General features: G+C 40.7%; 2 protein-coding genes across 2 annotated transcripts in view; both read left to right on the top strand.

The window, feature by feature from the left end:
• The window catches only part of IRE (AGC (cAMP-dependent, cGMP-dependent and protein kinase C) kinase family protein), a 95,498-nt gene extending 93,367 nt beyond the window's left edge, over nt 1–2,131 (top strand). The window contains exons 15-17 of the mRNA XM_089154988.1: nt 460–636; nt 725–805; nt 895–2,131. Of these exons, the coding sequence (XP_089011114.1) occupies nt 460–636; nt 725–805; nt 895–984 (348 nt within the window). The 3' untranslated portion in view covers nt 985–2,131. The remainder of the gene's footprint in view (nt 1–459; nt 637–724; nt 806–894) is intronic.
• A 7,794-nt stretch (nt 2,132–9,925) lies between these two features.
• Nucleotides 9,926–12,830, top strand: LOC149015697 (uncharacterized). The gene is made up of 3 exons (XM_089155855.1): nt 9,926–10,270; nt 10,479–10,713; nt 11,930–12,830. Exons 1-3 carry the CDS (start codon nt 10,163–10,165, stop codon nt 12,283–12,285), a joined length of 699 nt encoding a protein of 232 aa, XP_089011981.1. The 5' UTR covers nt 9,926–10,162; the 3' UTR covers nt 12,286–12,830.
• Nucleotides 12,831–26,151: the final 13,321 nt, after the last annotated feature.

A 26,151-nucleotide genomic window follows, 5' to 3' on the forward strand; every position in this document is an offset into this window, starting at 1 on the left:
AACTAATCAGTTAAATTAAGCACAATGATAAGAAATGGAAAAGACATTTTGGTATTATATAAATTAATTAACATAGAGGAAAGAAAATTGTTTTAAATAATCATGTATTATTGAAAGTGGGGTTGCATATTATGAAACAAAATTGCAGTTTTAGGTCTTATTTTTGTATGCAAATCAAATGATTAAGGACGTATAAGGAAATAGAAATGCAGTCATTTCTCTTGAGTTCATGCTTTTATAATAGTAGTATGATATCCATATTAGGAAATCTATTCTCCAACACAAGCTCGATGAATATAACATATATCTAAATATTTTGACATCCAATTTATCACTCTTTAGATTCTACCCACTACTATGCCCACTCCACTCCCATTACTTTTATCCCCTCATATTTCAAAATCATCCAACCCATTAATTAGACACATCAATTTATGAAAGTCTTGCAATTTCTTCCAGGCTGCATTCATACCAACAGCAGAAGGTGCATACGATACAAGTTATTTCACGAGTCGTTACGTATGGAATATGTCAGATGAGAATGTTCGCTCAGCAGCATGTGACATTGACAACACATCCGAAACATGCAGTTTATCCTGCAGTAGCAGCTCATTCAGTAATCAACTAGATGAAGATGTATGGCGAGTTCTATTAGTCTTCTTGTATTGAATTTTGAACTGTTTTTCTTTTTTCACATTCTAAGTTGTGGATGCTTTTATGTCAGGGAGATGAATGTGGCAATCTGGCAGATTTTAGTGCCCCCACACTTGCAGTAAAGTATTCCTTCAGTAATTTTTCATTTAAGGTAGAAATTGATATGAATCAATACTTCCTGTCATGTTTATTAATGTGATCAATTTAGTTATGATGTTCTGTTCTTTGTCATGCATTTAGAACTTGTCTCAGCTAGCGTCTATCAATTATGATCACGTCGTGAAGAGTAGCCAAGGATCTCCAGATGTATTCAAGCCATCAAATCAATAACACTTAAAACAAATCCAGAGTTTCTGTAGCAATGCAAGTTCATTCTCATTGATCCAGATATGCATCTACAAGTTCATCTCTCCCAAAGTTTAATGTTCATCTATTTGGTAGTTAGTGAAGATGGGCTTCTATAGTTCAACTATATGCAATATTGGCTTGATTGAGCTTGTATTTCTCAAACTCAACCATATGGTTGGCTCTTCATCCATGCTTCCTGGATTTTTTTATAACTATTGAAGCTAGAGAAGCTATATTCATACAATTTGTTCTTTATTACACAAGAGAAAATATATCACTTGTCCAACAATGCAGAGGTTGAACCTCTACAGAATGTATATATGTCTTCTTTCATATATCTTAACCATTAATATCCAAAACAGCTGATGATGTTCTAGTACAGTTTACTGATTCAATTCATTTGAATCACACATGAGTTTCATTTCTGAAACTTGATAAAAGGGTATACAAAACAATCATTAATATTAGTTGTGGATACAGGTGTTGATATTTTTTGTTTTTGTTCTTGCAGCTCAAGCTTTTGAGGCACATGATTGTAACATGGTATCAGGGTATGGAGATTTGAGTATAGAACCCCAGGAAGTACAATAAGGTTCCCCCTTTTAATTGATATGTTTTTGGAATAAGCAGTTGTTGGAGGTATATGTCTATAGATAGACACACACAGAGAGAAGAGAGAGAGAGAGATTAAAAGAGGGCAATTTTTGCTTGGTACTGTTTGGGTAGTAAAGAAACCCTGAACTTCACAAAGTTAACCAAGGTTTGGACACTAGTACATGTTGGAGAGAGAGAGAGACCAAAAGAAAGCAATTTTTGCTTGGTTACCGTTTGGGTAGTAAAGAAACCCTGAACTTCACAACCAAGTCAACCAAGGGTTTTGGACACTAGTACATGTTGGATTAAGGTGTACAACATTTTTAGCTAGTGAGTGTGTTTTATTTTTGGTTCCTTTAAGGTCCCTAGAAGTAATGGCTTCTGCCAAACCTTCTGGATATAGAATTCTTTGTTTGTACAATACTTCCCTTACTTTGCCTCATTACCAAATGTGGCAAGGAATTAGATACAAATTCTAGAATGATTAGTCTCATTGAAGATTATTGTGTAAATCATCGCTAATAGACTTAAACATTTCCTCTACTTTTTTATTTCTCAATTTCAATTAGATATTGTCACAAGGCAGCAAATTATTGACAATGAAATGCTGGCTCAAGCAAGGTTTGAATCTTCGTCTCAAGGCTGGTTGAAACCGAGATGATAATGAAATTTCAGTCAAAAACTAGGAATTTTCCTAGGTAGTTTCGACATTAAGTTTCAGAGCGTATTTTGTTTGATTCTTGCATGCTACCGTTTTAAAGCATAAAGGATACAATGACACGAGTATTTTGCTAAAAAATCAATGAAAAGTTATCATTTAAGTGTCAATATACGTGAGAGGTTTCGAGAAATACAAATTTTGTAGAATTTGAAGAAATTTGATTGTATACATTAAATGTTTGATACAAATTACAAATGCAATAACCAAAAAGAAACTCCCAAGCTTCAGTTGCAAGTGCCTAGGTGGATCCATCCCTTGAGATACATAGTACTCTATTAGAAGACAAAAGCAAGCTATGTCATGGTATGCTTATAATTCATTAGGAACTCAGTCACTACCTTTCTATGTAGGTGCCTAGGTGGTCTCATCAACATAAGTTAGATATCGCAACGTAAGCAATGTTACATCAAGTCATGTACTGTAACCTGATGATGACTGCTGAACTGGCGTAACTAGGTGTGATGGTCATGATGGATATCCAAATATAAGGACTATAATCATGGAGCAAGCAACAAAAAGGCTAAAGAAGATAATGGAGTGATGATTTTTTGAATAAAGGGAGATTGAAAGATGCAAAAATGGCACAAAAAAAAATGGGAGAAATCCCTGAAATTTCAACTAACAACACCTACGAGATCGAGATTTGGGACTTTTAAGCTAGGTTTCACAGATTTCAGTTGAAACCCTAGTTTTGAAAAGGAAAGAAGATAGTTTTCTTCGCAGCGAAAAATAAACTAAACTAATTTCCTAAATGGAATCCAACTCCATAAGGACAGTATCAACACTGGCATGAAGCTCCATGCAAGTCTACACCTTCTTCAGTTGCTCCCTCGAGAAAGTCTGCCGACAATGAATCTTTCACTTGGAAAAAATCCTCATAACCTGTAGTATAATCTAATAGAAAAAGACATATAAAAAGGAATGAGATCAATAGAACTCAGTGAGGTCAACTCAACATTATATCATGCATTCATTCACAAGATTTCACACCACACATATAACATGAATATTGATATTGTAATTAATGACAATGATATGATATTATGCTCCTAACTCTATTATGAAATCTCTATGGTAGACACGCATTAAGTCATACACCAATCTTCTTTGGGCGGTCTCAGCCACTCTTCCCTCACGGCACTCAAGCACGTCTATTGGGTTCTCCGCGATTGTTGGGTAAAGTCTTGTCAAGCCATGGTTGGGGATTAGGTCACCACTATCTCACATCACCATTGGTATAAGATCTGATGCGTGTCAAGGATAATCCTAGGCCCAATGCAAAGTCATACGGTCTCGTACTACATATGGTCCGGATACTTCCCCTATGGCACCAATCAATTCGGTTCAGTATCTTTTTCCACCTATGAATGGAATCCTCAATGGGAGACATCTGTTGGATCACATTCCTTAACCCAATGGTAATCCACATATAATGGACAAGATTCTCTCCATGTCCTCTCACGGGTTGGTTACCCGTCTTGAGCGTTCAGGAGCTTTTATCTATTATATACAACCCTACCTCTCTATGATGATAGTGGGCATGCTTAGCACATAGGACCCAACCACTAACATCACATGTTAAAACAGCTTCAATACCCATGCTGCGAAAGGGTAGTAGTACTCATGAGGTCACCTAACCAAATATTTCTAAATATGCCTTAGGTATGTCAATCAGTAATCAGGGAAAGCGCCAAGGGCACCATAGGAATGCATCCCATACCACATCCCTTGGTGTCCAATGATAGAAATGCCAAAAGGGCATTCTCCATTCCCAATCACAACCTAAGCAATCATATAAGGTCACTAGGGCAATGGGTGAACCCACAACCCTAATAAGCAACATAAAATAAAAGGAGTAGTTTAATTTAATTTAACATCATCCATACATTTTCAAATCAATAATTTAAAATTTAACAAGAAAAACTCAATCCATTCAATCTCATCCATCTCAAACATTCTCCTATCACCATTTAAAGATATTGGAAATAAAAGACATAATCACCAGATAATACTAAAACAAGTCAAGATATCAATAATGAAAATTAACTAACATCATTATACATGTAATATAAAGTTAAGTATATTCCTCGTCCTTCCAACTAGATTCCTTTCTTTGAAGTTCAATAATTCCTTCCCACAAGAAGGTAACAAAAAGATATTAACCTAGGGGTGTCAATTTTGCAGCCCGAACCGGACTAGCTCGTTATAGCCCGAACCGAACCTTAATGGGCTGTGTTTGGGCTGAGGGTGACAGAGCCTGCACCATCCCGAACCCAAACCGCAACCCATGATAACCTGTTTTACAATCCGTTATATAGTTTAACATTAAATATTGTTTGAATCATCATATCACCATTAGGTAGTTGGTATACACTATTAGAAAAATTAAGCATGAATTCAAAGATCAAATAGTCATTCTACTACTTATAAGAGACAATTAGAAGGATTAACTATGAATGTCCAATTGAATGTGCAAAGTTTGTTTAAATTAAGTAAATATTTATCTAGTATGAGAATGTTGATTAAGCATGATTATATTTATTGAGAGGTATTTCTTTTGCATATCAACTAAATACCAACCCAAAAAAGAGAGACGAATTTCATAGAAGGGAACAACATTCTCACAAAACAAGAACCCAATTTCAAGACAATCAATCATAGCACAAGTTAGAATTTAAAAGGGCTTTTGGTTTGAAGATTTGTTTCAAGACTATCTAGTAGAGCCTAAGGAATGAGCCTACTTATTACTTGAGTTATTGATTTCTACAAGGTGGGTGGGATTTCTACAACATGGAATGACTTTTCATTTTTTAATGAAAATTGATCAATAGCAATTTTGTTTTCCATAGAATTTTGGCTCTTGTTATAGGATGTTCAACTATTTATTTTTATTATTTTTCTTGCATACCATAAATTATTAGCCCAAACCGTTAGTCAACCTGAGTATAGACCATTAGCCCAAACCCTAAGTTAGTCCGACACCAAACCGAAACCGGCCCGAAACCGTTAAGCCAAGTCCAAAACTGCCCTAAACCACACTGTTGACATCCCTATATAAACTTAATCATCATGCAAGATAAATAATTATCACAACTAAGAGTCAATTTGGGTTTCAAAGGATATCCCAAAATCTTCCCACGAAAACTCACATTTGAAAACTAGGTTAAAAATGATAGTTCTCAACCTTACTAGTGAATGATCTCTAATTCGCCACCGATTCAAAGTCTAACTGAAACAAAACTTTAAGAAAGTCTAATTGGCAGTAAAAGAATCCTATGGGTACCTTCCATTTGATCCAATTTGATCAAGATCAAAAAACCCCAAATTGGCTCTCCTAAATCACTCGTGGGTAACCCGAGAGTCAAAATGCAAAATCTTTCGCAAGGGGACAAACCATTACTCTCATACTCAAGGGAAATATTAATACAAGAAAAGATGAGCATCCAAGATACCTAACACTCTCCCTTTTCAAGATCTCATAAGAGAAGAGAAGAGAAAAACTCACAAAACTATGTCTAAGAGAAAGATTAAAGAAAACTAACATTTCCTAATGTTTTCGCTAAGATTCGAATCATAGAACACCTTCAGAAGGATGGGAACCGCTCTTCTCCTTGGTTTCTCCTCTTCCCGCAGTCTCAAACTCGTTCTTGCATAAAGAAATGCGGTTATGGGTGAGTTAAAACATAAAATAGGGCTTAGAAACCCGAAATTCCATTTTTGTCCCTAAATAGAAAATGGGGTGGGGGTTGGTTCATCCAACCGGCCCAACAAACTGGTTCATGGTTGGACCCCCAAACAGACTCCGAATTCAATGTTTTTTGGCTTGTTGGAAAGGTCTTTCGATGATCTTCGATTTGATACCTTATTCGCATCAATCAAATTCTCCATCGTTGATCTACGAACGTTCCAAAATCACCCTTTTTACATAATCGTAATTAATATTCTCTCTTCACTTAAACTCTAGGAGAGTTGTTGAGTCATTACAAGGGTCATCCACCAACATTAGTTTCATTTTCAATCCTTTGGGCTTGACTTGAATGGCCCATAGTTGTCGCCAACTCGAGGCCTGGGTTTGCGGTCTTGAAACCACAAGTTAAAGGGGTAGAAATCCGGGGGATTTCACAGTTTCAGTTTATTACAATAGACTTCCGCTGCTTAAATATTCTAAATTCTTCGAGTTTAATGTTATAAAATTTTGGTCTATTTTTATCATGGTCGGTTTGCTACCTAAGGAAAATTGATTCCTAGGCTAATTATCAACCTTATTTCCTATATTGGGAAATTGGGGCCTTATAGTATAGAACTCATATAATTCATTATTTAATTATTTAAATTTATTCTTGCTCTTGATTATTATTGTGTGCATTTATTTTCATTGATGGTAAACCGTAGATCTTGTGACTATGAATTGCACCCATGGGTTGTCGGGCGGGACTGATATCGGCTGGTGGGGTGTGACAAACCCAGTACCAACGGTGGGATGAAGGAGACCGTTCGAGTGTAAGTGTCACAACCACCCGCCCTCCCATCCCGTTGTTCCCTTCCCTCCCTCTCTTCTCTTTCCTTCTCTTTTCTTTTCTCTCTTTCTTTCTCCCCTCTCTTTCTTCTTTTTTTTCCTCTTTTTTCTTCTTTCTCTTCTCTCTTCTCTTTTTCCCTCTTCTTTCTCCCTTTCTTTTCTTTTTTTTGCCTCTTCTTTCTTCCTTTCTTTTGTCTTTCTTTTCTCCTTTTTTTCCTCTCTTTCCTCCTTCTTTCTTCTTTGTTCCTTCTTTTCTCTCTTTTTTTCTCTTTTCTTTGTCTTCTTCTTTGGTTCTCTCCCTTTTTTTCCTCCTCGCTTCCTTGGTTGTCCCCTCTCTCTCCCTTTCTTCTTCTCCTTCTCTCCTCTTTTGTCTTCTCTCCTTCTCCCCTCCTTTCCGTTCCTTCCCTGTCTTCTTCCCTGCTCTCCCCTTTCTCCCTTTGCTCTCCTCCCCTCCTTTTTCTTTTCCTCCTCTTCCTTCCTCTCCTTGCCTCTTTCTTCTTTTCTTGTCCTCTCCGGTTTTCTCTTCTTCCCCTTGCTCCTCTTTGGTCTCTCCCCTCTTGGTTTGCTCGGCTCCTCCCTCTCTCCTTTGTCTCCCGGTTCCGCTCTCCCTCCTTTTCCTGTGTCTTCCCTCTCCTTTCCCCTCTTGCTCCGCTCTCCCTCCTTTGTCTTCTTTGGTCTTCTCCCTTTTCTTTGGTTTCTCTTCTTTCTCTTCTCTTCTTCCTTTCTTTTCTTTTCTCTTTTCTTTCTTTTTTTTCCTCCTTCTTTTTTCTTCTCTTCTTCTTGCTTTCCTCTTTCCTTTTCTTTCCTCCCCCTTTTTTTCTCTTTTTTTTTCTTTCTCTCCCCCTTCTCTTTTTCCTTTTGTTCGTCTCGTCTCTGGCCTCCTGTTTGGCTTCCACTTCTCGTTTTCGTTCTTGCTTCCTTTTCTCTTTCTTGTTCTGGTTCTCCTTTGTCTTTTTTTCTCTCTTCTTCTGTCTCTCTTCTTCCTTCCTTTTCTCTTTCTTCTGTTCCTTTTGTTTTCTTGTCCCTTGCTCTTTTCTTGTCTGTTCTTTTTCTCGCTCTTTTGTCTTTCCTTCCTTCTGTCTTTTCTTCTTTGCCTTTCCTTGGTCTGGGTGTGTGTTTGCCGCATGCAACATCTTCTCTCTGTCTCAACCCAAAAATGAAAGAAAAACAAAGATGAAGAAGAGAAGAGAGTGTAAACATACCTTTTTGTGTAAGAACCGGTTTTGATGAAGATCCGTCAAGATAACCCGGACGCGAGATGTCTTGCGGGTCTCTCGACTCCAGAGTTTGGAGGCAGCAAATCGAGTAGACTCGAGATTGAACTTAAATAGAACAAGCAAGACCTAATTAGGAAAAACACCCATTGGTCTTGGTTGGTCGCTGGTCCATCGACCAATGAGTCAATCAATCGCGACCAAAACGGGAAAGAAGGCTCGATCAAATCCAAACATCAAGGGTTTTGCACCACCCGGGACTTACCTGTAGGTAGAAATGCCTTCGAACCATGATAGAGAGCACTCCAAGTCCATCAACAAATCCGATCTTCATCAGGATACAGTTTCCATAAATGGAACACTATCATCCACATTCATGGATTCAAAGCCAGTCACCAAGTCTTCCACTGGGATGGCCCTTAGCTGACTTCTTGCTCTACTTCGGGTTGTCGGACCTACAAACAACAGGGTTTTCGGGTCAAGGTTAGGGCTGGGTTTCCCAGTAAGGGTGTCATGATGGCGCCTGTTCCCTAGGGCCACGTGGCGCAAGCAACGCAATGTATGAAAAATGAGGGCGGCTCGATGAAGCATACCATTGAGCAAATGAAAATAATAAATGTGACATTTGGAGAACAATAGGACATTTGAACTTCACCATTACTGATCGAAGAGATCGTGTTTGGGGAAAAGCAAACCAAACAATCGGTTGTGTCTTATCGATCACTTGGTCTTAGGGGCTCATGATAGGATAAAATAATAGTAAATCGAGTTAGACCACAATCGGGTCAAAGACCCCAGTCGGGACTAGTTTGGAAGTTGAACCAACACGTAGCATAAGGGTGAAGGAACCTGACAATTATGGAAAGAGATGTGCTCCCGTGAAATTTGGGATGTACGATCTTGCAATATGTGGAAACCTCAACTGATTCAAAAAGGAAGGGGAAAACCCTATAACCGAATGGCCACCAAGAAGGATCATGAACGAATTTAACGATCGAGAATAAAAGGTAAACCCTATATAAACTAAAGGGTCGCACAAAACAAATGTATCTGAATCGTTTCCCTCCATTAACATTATTCAATTAAGCACTCTACAACTAGCCAGAGCTCTGTGGTGTTTCAACCACTGACTCAACTTTCAGAGGTGGCTTCCCGACCACTGAGTCGGCCCACAACTGACGTTGTTTTGCAGGAATTCGAGGCCTGAGCAATTTTTGGATGCATCATTGTGTTTTTCAAACATAAAATGGGGTGTTAGTACTTTAAGGCCTCCATTTTGGCGTGCCGATGCAATTTTCTTTACAATATAATACGTATTATCTTCGGGCAATATCTTATCGATGTTCGGATGGATTTAATTGAATTCCATCATATTTGGAAAATTATTTTTTGTAAATAGATTCTTCTAAATGGATATGAATACAGATTGGACACAAGTTTTGGACTACTGGTTGACATATTGTTAAGTTTGAAATTTAAGAATCTAAACAATTTTCCTTCTTTTTACCCATTTTAATCTTTAATTTTCTTAAATCTTCATTATTGATTTTCCTTTGTATATTATTTTCGGAGAAAATCTAGAAAAATATTCACACGTAAAAGATTTATAAAAATAAGAAAAAAAGTTCAAAAAATAACTTACTAAGATAATAATCGGCCGCATCCTAATCGAAGAGACCGGATGGAATACAAATTAGGAAGCGAATTTCTGTTTCTATTTATAGTCCTTTACATAATTGGAATCAACCTAAGTTTCTTAACCCAAGGAAAAAAGAAAAAAAAAATTTAATTCCATTATTAAACCCCGAACCTTCCCTCCGATACAAATCCAATGGTTATAATCGAATAATCCTACTCGAATGTCGGTGGGACCCGAGGTTTAGTTCTGGAGAAATCGAGAGCCCGCGCGAGGGAGCCTGGTTAGGCGGTAGCGTACATAACTCGGATAGAAATTAGAGAAACCCTAAGAGAGAGTGAAAGAGAGAAACCTCTTCGATTTGTTCGATTCTGCACTGGTTTTTTTCCCTCTCTGGCACGAAATTGTGATCATAGGAGATTTGTTTGCATTGATTTAGGGTTTTACCAGCTGTTCGTGATTGAATATTTCAAGTAAAGATGTCTGGATACTTCTCGATGAAGATGAAGCGGAAGGACCTCGAAGAAGTGTACGATGAGTTTTCCGACTTTTCTTTGTCATCTCCGGCGAGAAAGATGAGGAGACTGGTATGCCTTCTTCTTCCAATACTCTTCTCTCCCTTCCTCTGCAAAATTTTGACAAGATTTGAGAATTTGAAATTTCAACCTGACTTTCGCTTATTCTCTTTCCTATTTAAGTACTCTGGATAAAGTAGTTTATCAAGTAGCAGGAAATTCTAGATTAAAAAGAAAAAAAAAAAGATTATTCGTGTTTGATCCAACACTTTTTTTGTAGGATGCGGAGTTGCCACCGATCATGGAAGAAGAGGAGACCCCAGAGATTCCTCTAGGTTTTGATCGACCTGTTTCTGGGGAGATAGGTGTCAGCGAACCACAGCCGGCAGCTACAATGACGGAACCACTGCCTTATGCTCCCCCGAATGATGAGAGAGCTCTTGTGCTCTACAAGCCAATGAACAAACCATTAGTTGAAGTTTTTGTGAACTCGGATTTGATTCCTGAATTAAGAAGTAAGTTTGACATGCTGCTTTATTTCTTTTGCTTAAACCTTGTTTCCATTGCTGTTATGAAGTGTTTTCTCCTTGCAAACTTATAATGTTTTTGGTTGTTGAAAGAAATTAATTTGGTCCATAGGAAGATGATTAGGGTTGCGTATATAACTCTAGCTCCGTGTTATAGAACGTCAGTTGGATCTAGTGTTTTCTCGCCATGAGTTTGGAATTAGGATATGAAGTCTAGTTTTAGGATGGGTTAATTTTCAGCTTAGAGTTTCTGTCAAATCAAATACATAGACAGAATGAAATCACATTCCATTTTTCTCTGTTAATAAGAGGTAAGGTCTTGATGCTGACTGGGAATATTGATATGTAAGTCTTCAATTATTCTATCATCTTGAAATTGTTCGTGGAAGCCACTGTCATGCTGTTCTACATTTATTTGTTTACCCTGGTTCTAATTCTTGCAATTCTGACCGAGATATCTTGGGCTTTCCAAGGAATGATTGAGTTCATACCTATTGGTACCAAGTTTGTACATATTTCACACATTTCAGTATTTTCAACCACTTTAGACTGGACCAAAAAAAAAACAAAAAAAAAACCAAATTTGATCAGTTTTAAGGGGTTTCCACTCATGCCTGGGCTCCCGCTCCATGCACCTGCTGACACCTTTCGAAGCACTTTGACATGTGAACCGTGAGAATGATTTCATCTTCTTCCGCGTACGTTAGCACGTGCGTGAACGCGGAATATATAGCTCGGAATAGATAGCCGTTGTGCATTAGCACATGCATTTGATTGCTGCTAGTGTGAAAGCCTTTGACTGCCAGAATTTTCCAATTATATACTGAAACCTGGGGAGTCTCGGTTGGTCGGAGCTGAAATCTATTCCAGCTGTGTTGGTTGTAACTGTAAATATCTTATTGCCCTGGTCGCAACCCAGTTTTGGAGAAATTAGCTTTCGCTAATAGTCTGTTGTTATATTACTTGGTATAGTTTTGTGAATTCATAGTGCATTCATTGCTGTTGGCATTGGGTTATTATAAGATTGCATCTATAGTAATATGTAATGTGGTTGAGTGCAAGTTAGACACACTAGCTTTCCGTCAGATGAAGACACTTTTTAATGAAATATAGTTGTCTAATTATATCAGCATGTTAGTTTTATGTTTGTCTTTTGTGGAAAGTCATGGTAACCAATTACTGGCAAATTTTCTTCTGTATACAGATCATTTCTTTCGGTCGGGCCATACAAACCAATTAGGGAGAGTGGATGAGGAAGCAACCTATACAAGCAACAACAATGTGGGGGTTAAAAATGACTGCCTAGCTGTTGTTCCATGGGTTCCTGCATCTCAACTTCTACCAGACTCTGAAACTGGCACCCCAGTTCCAGAACAAATGGACGCTGATGGCGACTCAGCAATGGAGATTGAAGAGAATGACAGCGCAGGAGGTCAAGCTAGGGAAATGAGTAGTGGGGTTGAGGGGGGAAGTGAATCCTGGCAGCAGTGGCAGCAACAACATTGTTTCACTCCATATCCCCCTCAAAACACTTCTACACCTGTCATGTGGTCTTGGTGACCGAGTTTTCTCATAGATGGTTTTGATGAGTTGGCTCCTTGGCTTACTGAGTCAATTAAATGCCGGCAGGTTTTTTGTACAAAAAAAATTATAGGTTGTTTATCTACTGTGAATGCTCTCTGGAATTGACGACTCTTGCTGTTCGCTCAGAAGCCCTTCTAGATTTCGGTTTCAGTTTTGTAACAGTTTCTATGCTTTTGGTAGACAGTTGCATAATGTGAATTCAATCTAATGTTAACTGAATTTCGTTACCAGTGAAAAAGAGGAATGTAGGGGTTGAGCATTTGTTTTTTCCTGATGTCACAAAAGCCTCTGGAGTACAAAAGCAGCTAGAAGTCTGTTGTAATGCCAAGACAGCATAGCTAGTCAGCAGGTATTCGTCTCATAAGAGATACTGTCAGGGAAATCCTGCGAAACATCTCATAGTTTGGCTGGCATAATCTGGTTTGGGCAACTACGGCGAGGGATTAGTCTTGATCTCAAGCGGTTCTAAGCACAGAGAAGTTGCAACAAGAAGTCCTTCCAGAGGCTAACAGAGGATCCCATGCACTTTTGTGATGCATAGCTGCCATTCTTCTCGAAACAAAGAGCCCAGTCACCCGCATTTAGTGACTCCGGTGTAGGACCCTCAATCCAAAGCATCAAATTTTTTTTTTTGATGACGCAAAAGAAAGCATATTCATTATAGCCTGGACTGCCCGAACCGAGTGTCAATGGGCTGTGTTTGGGCTGAAGACCGTTTAACCATAACGAAGGGCTGGGCCGGGCCAGCCCGTCTAAAACCCGAACCGGTAGGCCCGAACCCCAGCCCGTTAATCCGTTTGAATAAATAAAAAAAATTAAAAAAAAAACCCTTATTCCTTACTGTTACGGCGCATTAACTCATTGTTCAACTTCAACTCACATTGCGGTTCATATTCTTGAGAATTTACAATTTTACCCTAAAAAATTACATAGATATAAATTGTTAATTTTACCAATCGGTAGCAAACACTATTTGGCATTTTTCCTATCCCTAATTCGAAACCTACCGTTTCAGTTTTTTACCAAAAACATCATTGACTTCTCTTCTTAGATTTACCTTCGTTGTCTCTATTAATTAGTTTTTTTATTTGTTTTATCTATGTTAAGTTTTCACAATTATATCGATTGGTTGATCAGCAAGTTTCCCATTTGACCACTCCTAGCATATCTAATGAACTAATAACAAGTTTTAAGTTGAGCCTTCATATAAGTCTCATTTCATTGGGTGAAGATTGTACGGTTGACCTACTCATGATACCAGAATTTAAACCTTTTTTTCTTTCCGGTTGGGGTGTTTGGACCAAGGCATCAAGCTAATGCCACACCGTTTTCTTGGAGACTTCCGCTCTCTACCGTAGTTTTTTGTGGAAGAGTTGAGGAAAAATACAATACGTTTCAATATTGATTTTCAATTTAGTCCAAACCGTTGGCACCAAACCGAAACCATACCAAATTATTGAAACGGTACCGATTAACACCCTTATCCTGGACTTCAAGTAGTACAACAGTAATACTATTTGGACTCACTGATGACATTATTTTTACATGAGATTACATGAGAGGGTTTGGATGGGATTACAGCAACTTGGACTGTAGAGAGGGCGTCTGAAAGGTGGACAAGTAACGGTGTCATAAAGTAAGACCAGGGGTTATCAGAAGGGCTTGGCAACATGTTTTCAAGAGCTGACTACTTGTGCCATAGTCTTGAAGCAACGCTACTCCGGATTCTAGATTTTTTTTTCGTTTTTTGTTTTTTTGAAGACCTTTGGACTAAAAGGGGGTGGGAAGTGTTTACCTTTTAGCATCTTTGTGGGATCTTTGCCCACAAAGATTAGGTTCAGCAAGTTAACGCCACCCTTGTTTTAGAAGTAGGTTTTGATTATGGATTTGTGAAAGGTCTAAGACCCAATCCCCCTCAGGTAAAGGTGTAAACAACCTAGATTTTTTAATCAAAGCTATTTTTTTTCGGATGAGTCAGTGCTTCCATTCCAGAATCTGTGCATGATATTATCTAGTCTATTACAAATGGTAGTAGAAATGTCAAAGCACCCCATATGAAAGGTAGACAATGAAGAAAGAACTGGTTTGATGAGAACATTTCTCCCTGTATGAGAGTGAGTGTTTGATTTTCATATGCTAAGTTTGGATGTCATCTTATCAACAAGATAATGCCAATCCTTGGTGCGGATTGAGAATTGAAAAGATGACTCCCCAAATATTTGGACGCGACCTCCATTTCAAGGATCCCAATTATAAGAGTCAAGGAAGCACGCAAAGAAGAAGAGGCATGAGTACTAAAAAAGAGTTCGCTTTTGGAAAAATTGATGTTCTACCCCAATAGTCTGGAAAACATATGGAGTGTTTCTTTAATCGAATAAAGATCATTGTGCGTCGCTCGACAAAATAAGAAAGCATCATCAAGGAAGAATAAATGAGTTATTTTCGAGGCAAATTTGCCTATCTTGATGCTTTAAACCAATTTAAGTCCTTAAAAGAGGATAAAATTATGGACAAGACTTCCATGACAAAGATAGATAGGTAAGGACTAAGAGGGCTCTCGAGGGGATAAAGAAATCAAAAGGAGAACTATTAAGGGCCTGTTTGGTTACATGAGTCTGGAGATTTCAAATCTATGGAGTCATAATTTATAAAATTAAATGTTTGGTTGTGGAATGAAATTTGTGGATCATCCTAAAAACTATTTGATCGACGGATTTTAGATGTGCAACGTAGCTTTTTGAAATCTTTGGTTTCACCTCTTACCTTCTCTGTTCCGTTTTAGTGTAAAGGTGAATCTAGGATTACACCAACGGATATATTTCGTTCATGTCCGGGTTTGTCTCTGTTCTGTCCACGGCCCTAGTTTTTGCGAAGTGGAAATCAGGGTTTGGATTAAAGAAACAAAGTGGGACCTGAAACCTAGGTTACTTAGAATATGTAAAACTGGTCCCATTCTACATAGGCTTTTGAGAGATCAAGTTTATTGCCATTGATATGGGTGGTTTTCTACCCGACTGGCTTTAGACCCGAGTGGGGCTAAACCCGGACACTTAATCGGGACCTTTACCGACTAACCAAAGAAGGGCGTCATTTACACTGGACCTACATGGCAACAACGCCCTAGATAGAAGGTCAACTACAAAGGATGATTAAGCGGGACAAACGACAAGGAAGTGTAGTCCAGGGAGAGATAGCAGCTTTTGACGAGTAACCCACCCAATACAAAAAGGTAATACATACACTATAAAAGCAAGGACTCACCCCTTTGGTAAGCATCAAATACATTCTGAACATAACCCTGTGTAACTCTTGCACGGGATCTTAATCTGTTCACTGTTTGACTTAGCCATCGGAGGCGGTTGCTCGGCATACGAGCCGACCCGCGTATAACCTTTCTTGCAGGACTCATCGTCTTGGGAACCAGAAGGGGCTTAGTCGGCATCACAATAATAACTAAGACGCATCAGTTTGGTGCCGTCTGTGGGAACGACAATCTTTAAGTCATGGCAAGACGAGGAGCTAATAATGGGCATACTTGGCAGGAGACTACCGGCGGTAACCCAAACTTAGAAGACCAAACACATCAAAACGATGGGGCCGAACATTCAACCCGAGTGGAATAGAAGCCTCCCGAGGATAATCTGATACCTGGAATTCCACATGGGGAGGGTACTCAAGGGGGCCCCAGGGGCATGCCACAACGATCGATGTAGATGAAATTCGAAGAGGAATGCTCGAGATGCAGGGGGTGCTGAGAGGTTTGGTCCATCAAATTGAAGTCGAACAAGGACCAAGACAAACACCTAGACGGGAAGGTTACTCAAAGCCTTCCAAAATGTAAGGAGAGCTCGACCGCGAGGTGGAATCCCAAGAGGAGTGCGACCTGAAGGCCAGAGGCCGGTTCATACAGGTGTCCAACATGGTCAGAGGCAGCCAAACGGCGCAAGGGTCAGTGCTCTTGACCACATCTCGGTACCTGTAAAACCCAGCCCTAACCTTGACCCAGAAACCTTGTTATTTGTAGGTCCAGTGACCCGAAGTAAAGTAAGAAGTCAGCTTTGGGCCATCCCAGTGGAGGACTTGGTGTTTGGCTTTGAATCCATGAGAGTTGATGATGAAGTTCTATTTATGGAAATTGAATCTTGATGAAGATCGGATTAGTTGATGGACTTGGAGTGCTCTCTATCTTGGTTTGAAGGCATTTCTACCTATTAGGTAAGTCACTTGATATGTGTGCAAAACCCCTTTAGGATTGGATTTGATCCGGGCCTTCAATTCCCTGTTTTGAATTCCTTGTGCATTGGTCGGTGATTGGTCGACTGGACCAGTCGACCAATCCACTCGACCAATGGGTGCTGTCTTTGGCAATTAGGTCTTGCTTGCTCTATTTAAGTCCAATCTCGAGTCTACTTCGTATTTGCTGCCTCCAAACTCTTTGGAACGAACCAAAGACCTCTGCAAGTCATCTCCCTTACATCCTTGGTGATTTTCTTGACGGATCTTCGTCAAAACTCTTCCTTTTGCATCAAAGGTATGTCTACACTCTCTTCTTCTCCTCCATCTCTGTTTTTCTTTCCTTTTTGAGTTGAGACGAGAGGAGATGCTGCATTCTCTGTTGCAAACATCTCTGGACTTGTCTCTCATGATCATCCTAAGGATTAATGGCTAAAACTTAACCATGATCATTGCAAGCTTTTGAAGGAATCATGATCAAACCATGATCTAGTCTTTGTTTAACTTCTGATTTGAATTCTGATCTCCTTGGATCTTCTATATTCATCATGTTAGTAGTCAATTGCTGTGTTTTCTTTTCATGATCCATGATCTATCAATCTCTAGTTGTTTCTCTTCTACCATACCATGTTTTCTTCATGAATCATGATAGTTACATATATGGTAGGTTTTGTTTCCTTATTTAGATTTATGCTTTTAAGCCTATTTCCTTGAAGATCTAAGTATGCTTTTCATGATACCTTTACCTGAAGCAATGATCCATTCTCCTATTGTTCTTGTCTTTGATTTCTATCTTGAATTCTTCAAGATCCATGGTTGATCTAATTATGGTAACTTTTTGTTTCCTAATTTGGATCTTGATGGCTTGATTCGATTAGTGTTTTGAGGTCCCCTATATGTTAGGATATTACTGATGTAGTTTACCCCTTGATTAGTACCCTTTTGAACCACCAAATTCGGATTTTATATCTCAAAACTCTGATTTTTAGGCTACTGTCTACATTGGTCGACTGATTGGTCGACTGGACCAGTCGACCAATCCACTCGACCAATGAGTACAAACTCCTCGAATTGGTCCGTGTTGGATGTTTTGGTATCTTTTCTGTTAGGGATCTTTCCTAATATGTTGTATACACTTGTTTAGGACCTTCTTCTCAAGTTTGCCAAGATCTTACTTGATTTCTTAGGATTCCTTTGCGAGTTATAAAAGGTAAGGATGGTTATTTCCTTAATTACATAGATAGCATGAATCTAGTTTCTATATTTGAATATCATTGAGTTGTTTCCTTAATCAGATTCTTACAATGATATACTACTGTTGCATAACCTTGATTACAGTAGCATTACTTGTTTATGATTAATTGATTCATGTATGATTTACTTACCAATTATATACAAGTTGATTGTAATTATTGATTTCTTTCCATATATGAAGTTACCATATATGTGATGATATGAATTGATGCATGTGTATGCTTAAGTATGGTTTGGAAAGGAGAGGTGTCCTTTTGACACTTCGTCCTTGGACTACTACGGGAATATTATGGGATGTTTCCGGAGATGCCCTCTGGACACCTTCCTAAACTGTTGGATGACATATCTAGGACTGTCTAGTAGTGTTTGGCTAGGATGTCCCGTTATGTCAGACCCTAATCGGAGGGGTATTGAGACCGAACGACCCATGGTAGCAATGGGGATTCATGGGCGCTCAAGACCGGTAACCAACCCGTGAGAGGACAGGAATCACATTGTGGGGGCCATTTATTGGTAGGGTTGCATATGGTTAGACTTGGGCTCACGGGCGCTCAAGACCGGTAACCAACCCGTGAGAGGACGTGAGAGCTTCCCGTTTACCATATGTGGATGATCAATAGGGTTGATGAGTCCGTAGTCAGGGACTATGAGGACTCTAGTGTGAAGGATACCGGAAAGGATCGTCAGGGACGAGGAATGGACGTATTTGGATCCGACTTGATGTAACTAAGTAGAAGACTTGCATTTGGCTAGGCTTTACCCCGACATCGCCGGTACTTAGACCAATGGTGATGTGAGAGAGTGGTGACCTATACCCCCACCATGGAATGTCTCGAGGATGCCGGACCCATTACCAACTGATGATGAGAGATTGAGACCTTCCTAAAGAAGTACGGTGCTATGACTTAAAGCATGTCTGCCAATAGAGACCAGCATATATAGAGATAGATTCATTCATTCATTGCTTGTCTCATACCATATTGCATTTATGTTTGTTCTGAAATCCTGCCATTTATGTTATTATGGATTTAACTGCCTTACTGAGTTTCTTTGAAATTCATTCCTTTATTGTACAATGTTTGTTAGACTATTCTGCGTCTTGAATATTATGACGGCCCCTATGAAGAAGCGCAAGGAGAAGAGGCATATCTCCGGGAAGGTGATTGCGGTTACAACAATTACATCGAAGATCCCACGAGTGGTTATGCTCCGTACGATGCTTAGTCCGACCATTGAGTGGAAGCGCCCTTGTGCTGTTTATGAGATTTATACTTATAGGGATGTTGTCTATAAAGTGGAGAACAATTTAGTTACCCATTGTACTTGCTACTGGGATTAGATTTTGTCTTGCTTATTCTCTTTTAGAACTACTTTTCCACTGGTTGTAGAGTGGGATTTTGCCTCACTTTACTTATCCGTTTTAGACACTCGATTATATCTAGTACTCGATTTATATATGATTCATTCTTTCCTTATTTGGATCTATGGTTTATCTTCCGCACTTTTATTATTATTGTTCATGATTATGTTATTGTTTATGTGGGAGGTTGATTACTCGATACCGATCTTCGGGTGTGGATCACACTCTCGGGTATGCCGGATAGGTACCGGTGGGAGGATGTGAATGATTGGTATCGAGCCCAAGGTTCGAGGAAATCCTAACCACAAAAGACAATAACCGAACATTCTGAGTCATTGATCCGAAATGACTCTTCTACTCTTAGAGTGAATAATAGAACACTTGGATTAGAAACTTAACCTATGAAGCATAACAGAACATTTCCGAATAACATACCATAATTATACTTAAACAAATGTCACTAATGCAAAGAAAAGAAAGGTGCATAATATACAATAATTAAGTGAAACAAAATGACTTCATTAATTTCAAAAGCTTTTACAACGATTACATCGAAATGCATAAATGAAAATCCTAGGGTATAGTCTATCTAGGTGATCTTCTCCGATCTCTCGTATGCTCGAACTCCTCCGCTAGCTGAGTCACGATGCTCTATCCTATCCCGTCGTGACTCCATCCTCTCGTACATCTGCTCTGTCTGACCTCCATCCTCTCTAGCATGGAAGTCATCGATCTCATCTGTGCCCCAAGATCCGAAGTCTCTGGACCGCATGTGAAGGGCCACCGCCTCGAAGTGTGATGAAGGAAACTCGTGATGCACCGGCTCCGCCTTGTGCATATCCGTATCATCTCCGGCCTGATCATCACTATCGGGACCGATATCCTCTCCTCCATCCTCCGACTCCTGATCCTCATCCTCCGACTCCTCATCATCCTCACCCTCGGGACCGGAGATCTCTCGATCTGCTGCGGTCTCATCCGACGAATGGTCCGAGTCCCGATAGAGTATCCCCGTGAACCGGTGTCCACCGGTGTATCCTCGAAACTCACCCCGAAATGCCCGAAGATCAAGGTCGGTAGCCTCCCATAGCAAAGGTTCCGCATGCTAGGCCGCAGAACCAAGTCCGGCATGACCTGCTGAATGATGTAGGAGAGATCGATCTCGAAGCCCATGTAGATGCGGTAGATGACTAAGGCCTCCATCACCGTGACCCGATGGTGATGTCCGGCCTTTGGCATAATGTTTCGGCCGACTATGCGACCGATAATCCGTGCGAATCCGTCATCCGTCCGCTGGTCCACGGAGTGAAGCATCGACGACTATCCCATAGCGTAGAGCATATCTCGCGAAGCTCGTACGGCATCGGATGGCTGTCCGGATCTGCTCCTGCAGTATCCACACACACCGCTGTGGATAGTAAGGAACACTGCAAGATCTCGGCCCGGTGCTCGGGTGGAAAAGCAAATCTGAGTCCGGAAGACCCTGCTCCTTAGGACAAGTCTAAGTGGATGTCCTTGACCTCGAGCCTCCTCTGTGTAGGTAAGGTTGCTTTGAAGAACAACCTCACTAGCTCCGGGTATACCGGCGGATCCTCGGTGAAGAGATGAGTCCACCGCAACGTGTCGAATCTCTGCCGAATCCTAAAGACTCTGAGCTGGCGTAGGTGAAGTAGATGTCCCATCTCGATATTACAGTAACTGAAGTAGGCCTCGTACAAGAACTCGGCCTGAGGTGTATCGAACATGTCCGGTCTCCTAACCTCCCGTCTAGGCTCGAAGGAACCCGACCTCCGCCCCCTAAGTGCCCCTACAATGCGACCACGACCTCTACCTCGTCCTTGCCCTCCCCTCTGCATAGTGTGTATCTGTGAAAGAGACAAGAGACAATTCCAGTTAGTGCTACCTTAAGATTTGAGCCAAAAGGGTATTTTCGTAATTTTTCAGAAAATTTCAAATTTGGGGGAAATTTGATTTGAACATACTAGCATGTGCGCAATACTTGGAATTTCATGTCTATGAAGTTTGTTTGAAGAAAATTGATCGAAAACTTGGATTAAAGCGAAAAATTCAGCAAGAAGGAAATTTGGGGATTTTGCAATTTAGGTCAAAATTGGATTTTTGAAAAGTTGAAATTGGTTTAATCAAATTTTATGGACCTATCTACAATATCATCTTGAGCATGTAACATTTGATCTCGTGCGAAAATTTCAAGCGGTTTGAGAGAAAACGAAATTTTTCTAAAGATAACGATTTCGGTATGAAAACGTTGCGAGATGAACACCATTATGTTAGAACTTGTTGTCTATGCATGGCATTGTGTTTAAAACCTAGGGAATATGTTTCTAAGCATTCCTAAGCATGATTTCTAGCATTGGATACAAGCAAAGCATGGTTTTGATTGAAATGCAAGCATGAGAAGATGAAAATGGAAGAAAGAATGAGAGATTTACCTTGTTTGTGATGGTTGTGTGTTGATGTATTGTTGTTGAAGCACCAAAACACCTCAAGAACACTTGTGAGAACCTTTGGAGACTTTCCCTAGAGCTCTCTCACCTTTGAAAGAAGATAAAATGAAGTTGGAATGTGGAAATGAGGCTTATAATGCGAATTTTCGCATTGCATGCATTGGTCGACTCATTGGTCGATCGGGTCGATCGACCAATCACTCGACCAATGGTCACGAGAGACCTCTTTTGCTGTTGAATTTTTGGAAAATGTGATTTTTGCCTTATGGATTATTGTTTGATGACTATATGGATATATTTGAGCATGATTTAAGTTTTCAAATCATTTGGACTTGTGGTTTATGTTGAAACTTTAAAATTCGGTATTTTGATGTTCTCAGTTTTGCAGAATGGCTACTCTAAGAAGTGGGCGTGGTGAATCCAGTGGTCAAGGAGGTGGTGAAATACCTCAAGGAGGTGGTGAAATACCTCATGGAGGTGGTGAGATACCTAATGTTGATCAGGGTACCCAGGAGATACCCGGTGCCTCGAATGTTGGAAGTTTCAGAGATATTGCCAATATTATGGGCAATATGATGCAGCAGCAAGCAGCCCAGTTCAACCAGATGTTGGTGGGTTTCATGACTCTGCATAATGAGACTCGAGTTGGTGCTAATGTGAATCCTCATGCCGCAGCCCGAATGCGGGAGGTTTAGCGGGAACTCCTCATACTGCCTGATGGAGAGTTTTCCGAAGATGCAAGTACCCACTTTCCCTGGAGTTACCAAGGACCCCTTGTTTCCTAACAAGTGGCTTCGTGAGTTGGAGAAGGCTTTCCGACATCCGCAATGCTCGGAAGCTCGAGAAGATTCTGTTCTTTGAACGAAGTTGCAACAAGAAGCGATGCATGGTGGATCTCCACTGGCTTTGTTTTGGAAGGTTTGCATGCGGGAGTTGTAACTTGGGAGTTGTTCAAAGACGCTTTTGTATGAATTACTTTCCCGAGGCGGTGAAAGATGCGAAGGAAGCTGAGTTCATGGTTCTTACACAAAGATCTCTGTCGTGTTGGAGTACCAACGAAGTTCGAGGAGCTTCATTTCTTTGCTCCAGATTCTCCGAAGGTTGACCTCGCCAAAGCGAAGAAGTTCTTTAAAGGATTGCGCCCGCCATTAAAGCTTACCTCATAGTCCAGCCTATAGTGAGCTATGCTCAAGTGGTGCGAGAACTCGAAGAAATTGGAAGAAGCAGAGATAAGGAAAGTGCACGTGTGCAAAAGCCCTGGCAGCCAAGGAACCCTGGTTTGGTGGATCGTAATGATCGGCGTTTTGTGAGACCTACACCCTACCCCACTCCTACCTTTCAGCCTAAGATTGTAGGTCGAACTCGGGTTTTCAGCAGCCGGCCGGTTTAGACGAGATGGCGGAAACCGACCACCAGCAAGTGCAAGTGCTAGGCCTTTTGTTCGAAGCCCCGTGTTGCAGCCACCCCTATTGGACCCGGCAATCCTGTTTGCTTCTCAGCAAGCAAGCTGGTCATTTTGCTCGTGCTGTCCAGAGCGGCCTGCCCAAAGAGCTTGCCCCGATGGTGAAGAGTGCTCCTGCTCCTCCCTCCGGTAGAGTTTTCAGTATTTCCGGTCTTGAGCGGGATCCAAGCCATGAAGTGATTACGGTACATTGTTAGTTGCTTCTATTTCGCATTTGTCTTATTTGATACGGGTGCATCTCATTCGTTCATGTCATCTGCATTCATCAAGAAGACTAACCTAATCCCCGAGAAGTTGTCTAGTTGTTTATTGATTAGTACACCCACTGGTCTGTTGTGAAACTAGATAAGGGGTTATCTAAATGTCCTGTGTTGATTGGTGAGAAGAACTTGGAAGCCAATTTTGTAATTCTTGATATGAAGGACTTCGATGTTATTTTGGGAATTGATTGGTTAACAGCCCACAAAGTCTGTGTTCCTTTGTTCCTCAAAGATGATTCGGTTCCATATTTGTGGAAGTCCGGTCTTAGAATTTCGGGGGGAAAAGAGAAGGGTTTGTAAGAAGGTCTGCTGCACTAATGCAAGTCTATGCCCTAGTGGATGATGCTTCATCCGAAGGCAAGGGTAAAGTGGAGAAAAGAGTCGATGAAGTCGGGGTTGTCCGTGACTTTGTTGATGTCTTCCACCGATGATCTATCGGGAGTGCCTCCCGGACGGGGGGATGTCGAGTTTTCTATTGATCTCGTCCCTGGTGCCGCTCCGGTATCTAAAGCTCCGTATAGGATGGCTCCTACTGAGTTGAAAGAGTTGCAAAATCAGTTGAATGAGCTCATTGATAGAGGTTTTGTACAGCCTAGTGTGTCACCTTGGGGAGCTCCGGTCTTGTTTGTCAAGAAGAAAGACGGTAGTATGCGCTTGTGCATCAACTACCGTGAGTTGAATAAGCTGACTATCAAGAATAGATACCCGCTGCTCAGAATTGATGATCTCTTCGATCTTCGATCAGTTGAAGGGTGCATCTCATTCTTTCATGTCATCTACATTGAGATCAAGGAACTTGACGACCAAGTTGCATACAACGCACTCTAGAGTGGCATTGCTCATTAGAGGCTTCTGGAAATCTTATTAACAGACAAACCCCAAAACTTACAAGACTTTGTTGCCTAAGTGTCAGAAGCAAGCTAGTGTGTACGAAGTAATCAATGCCCGGGTGAAGGTCGACTGGGAACGAAAACCCGAGCATAAAAAAGCAGGTGGAAGCGTGACCAAGGACGAGAAAGCTTCACACCACTCAATGCGAAACCATCGGAAATTCTAATGCAAATCCAAGATAAAAAATCATTGAAATGCCCGAGAAGTTACATTCTCGACTAGAGGATCGGGATATGACGAAATACTGTTGTTTTCACAAAGATTACGGCCACCACACCGATGGATGCCGAATCCTCAAGTTCAAGATATAGAAATTAATCCAGGACGGGAAGCTTGGTCAATACGTGAGGCAAACCGAAAAAACCCGGGAGAAGTCCCCGGAACCAAGAAAACATGCCCGATCATCAAGACCTGGAGAAACCTCCAAGAAGGTTGACAAAGGAAAGGAGAAGGAAGGTTAGGAAGAATCACTCGTATACGTAATCATGGGTGGCCCGATTGTTGAGTCAATAAAAAAGGCAAAACAGAAAGGTCGGTTTGTGGGAGCAATTCATCTTCCAAAAAAGAGAAAAAATCCTACATGTCTTGAACCTATAACGTTCACTAATGATTATTTGAATGGGATAATGGCGCCTCATGATGATGCAATCATCATCAAAGTGAAGATAGCCAATTGGGAAGTTCACCGAGTCTTAGTGGACACGGGCTCCTCGGTCGACTTGCTATCATATGAAGCATTCAAAAGGCTAAAGCTGGCTAACAATCTGCTAACCCCTTGTGCAACACCACTTTATGGTTTTTTAGGTTCGTCAGCAATAGTAGAAGGAATGATTCATCTGGATTTAAAGATCGGGATATCTCCCCGGGACACCCTTGTACGGGTCAATTTCATGGTTTTAGAAGACCTATCCGCATACAATGTGATATTGGGACGACCAACCTTAAATGCACTATAGGCAGTCGTGTCACCCCGACACATGAAGCTCAAATTTCCAATAGATGCTAGAGTGGGCGAGTGCAGTTCCGATCAATTCACCTCCCGGCAATGTTACGTAAATTATCTAAAGCAAAAGCGGAGGTCCAAGAGCTCGGGAAGTTCCCTGATGATTGAAGTACAAGATGACCGGGACGAAGAAAACATGCAGAGAGCAAAGCCGGTCGAGAAACTAGAAAGAATCCAACTAAATCAGGATTATCCCGATCGAGGGACATTCATAGGGTCTGAACAACCCAAGGACTTCAAAAAAGAACTGGCCAAGTTCTTATGTGACAACTCTGACATCTTTGCATGGTCGGAAAATGACATGCCCGTAATAGATAGGCAGGTAGCTGAGCATAAATTACTGGATTCAAAAGGATGCAATCCCGATCATCTAAAGAAGAAAAAATTTCTCAATCGAGCAACATGAAGCCATTAGAGCAGAAACCGAGAAACTTGTGAAATCAAGTTTCATTGAGCCAATCGAGTGCATCGAGCATAGGCCCCGGTTTCCCTCTGGCAAATGTTGTAATTGGTCAAAAAGGCAAACGGAAAATGGAGGATGTGTACTGACTACACAGATCTAAACAAGGCTTACCCAAAGGATTGCTACCCTCTTCCCAGGATTGACTTACTGATTGACGCAATGGCTGGGCACAAAGTTCTCAGCTTCATGGACGCCTATTCGGGATACAACCAAATCCTGATGAGCTAGGAAGATGAGAAGCATACTTCCTTCATGACCGACCGGGAGAGTTACTACTACCGGGTAATGTCATTCGGCTTAAAAAATGTAGGTGCAACATGCCAGAGAGCAGTCAACAAAATTTTTCAAGACCAGATCGGGAGAAACATTGAGGCATACGTTGATGACATGCTCGTGAAAAGTCTAGTATGGGCCCAACACTTAGCAAACTTGGAAGAAATATTCAATGTCC

Source organism: Hakea prostrata, chromosome 5 (assembly GCF_041222555.1).
Source record: "Hakea prostrata isolate BN-2017 chromosome 5, UWA_Hpros_2, whole genome shotgun sequence".
Classification (NCBI taxonomy): domain Eukaryota; kingdom Viridiplantae; phylum Streptophyta; class Magnoliopsida; order Proteales; family Proteaceae; genus Hakea; species Hakea prostrata.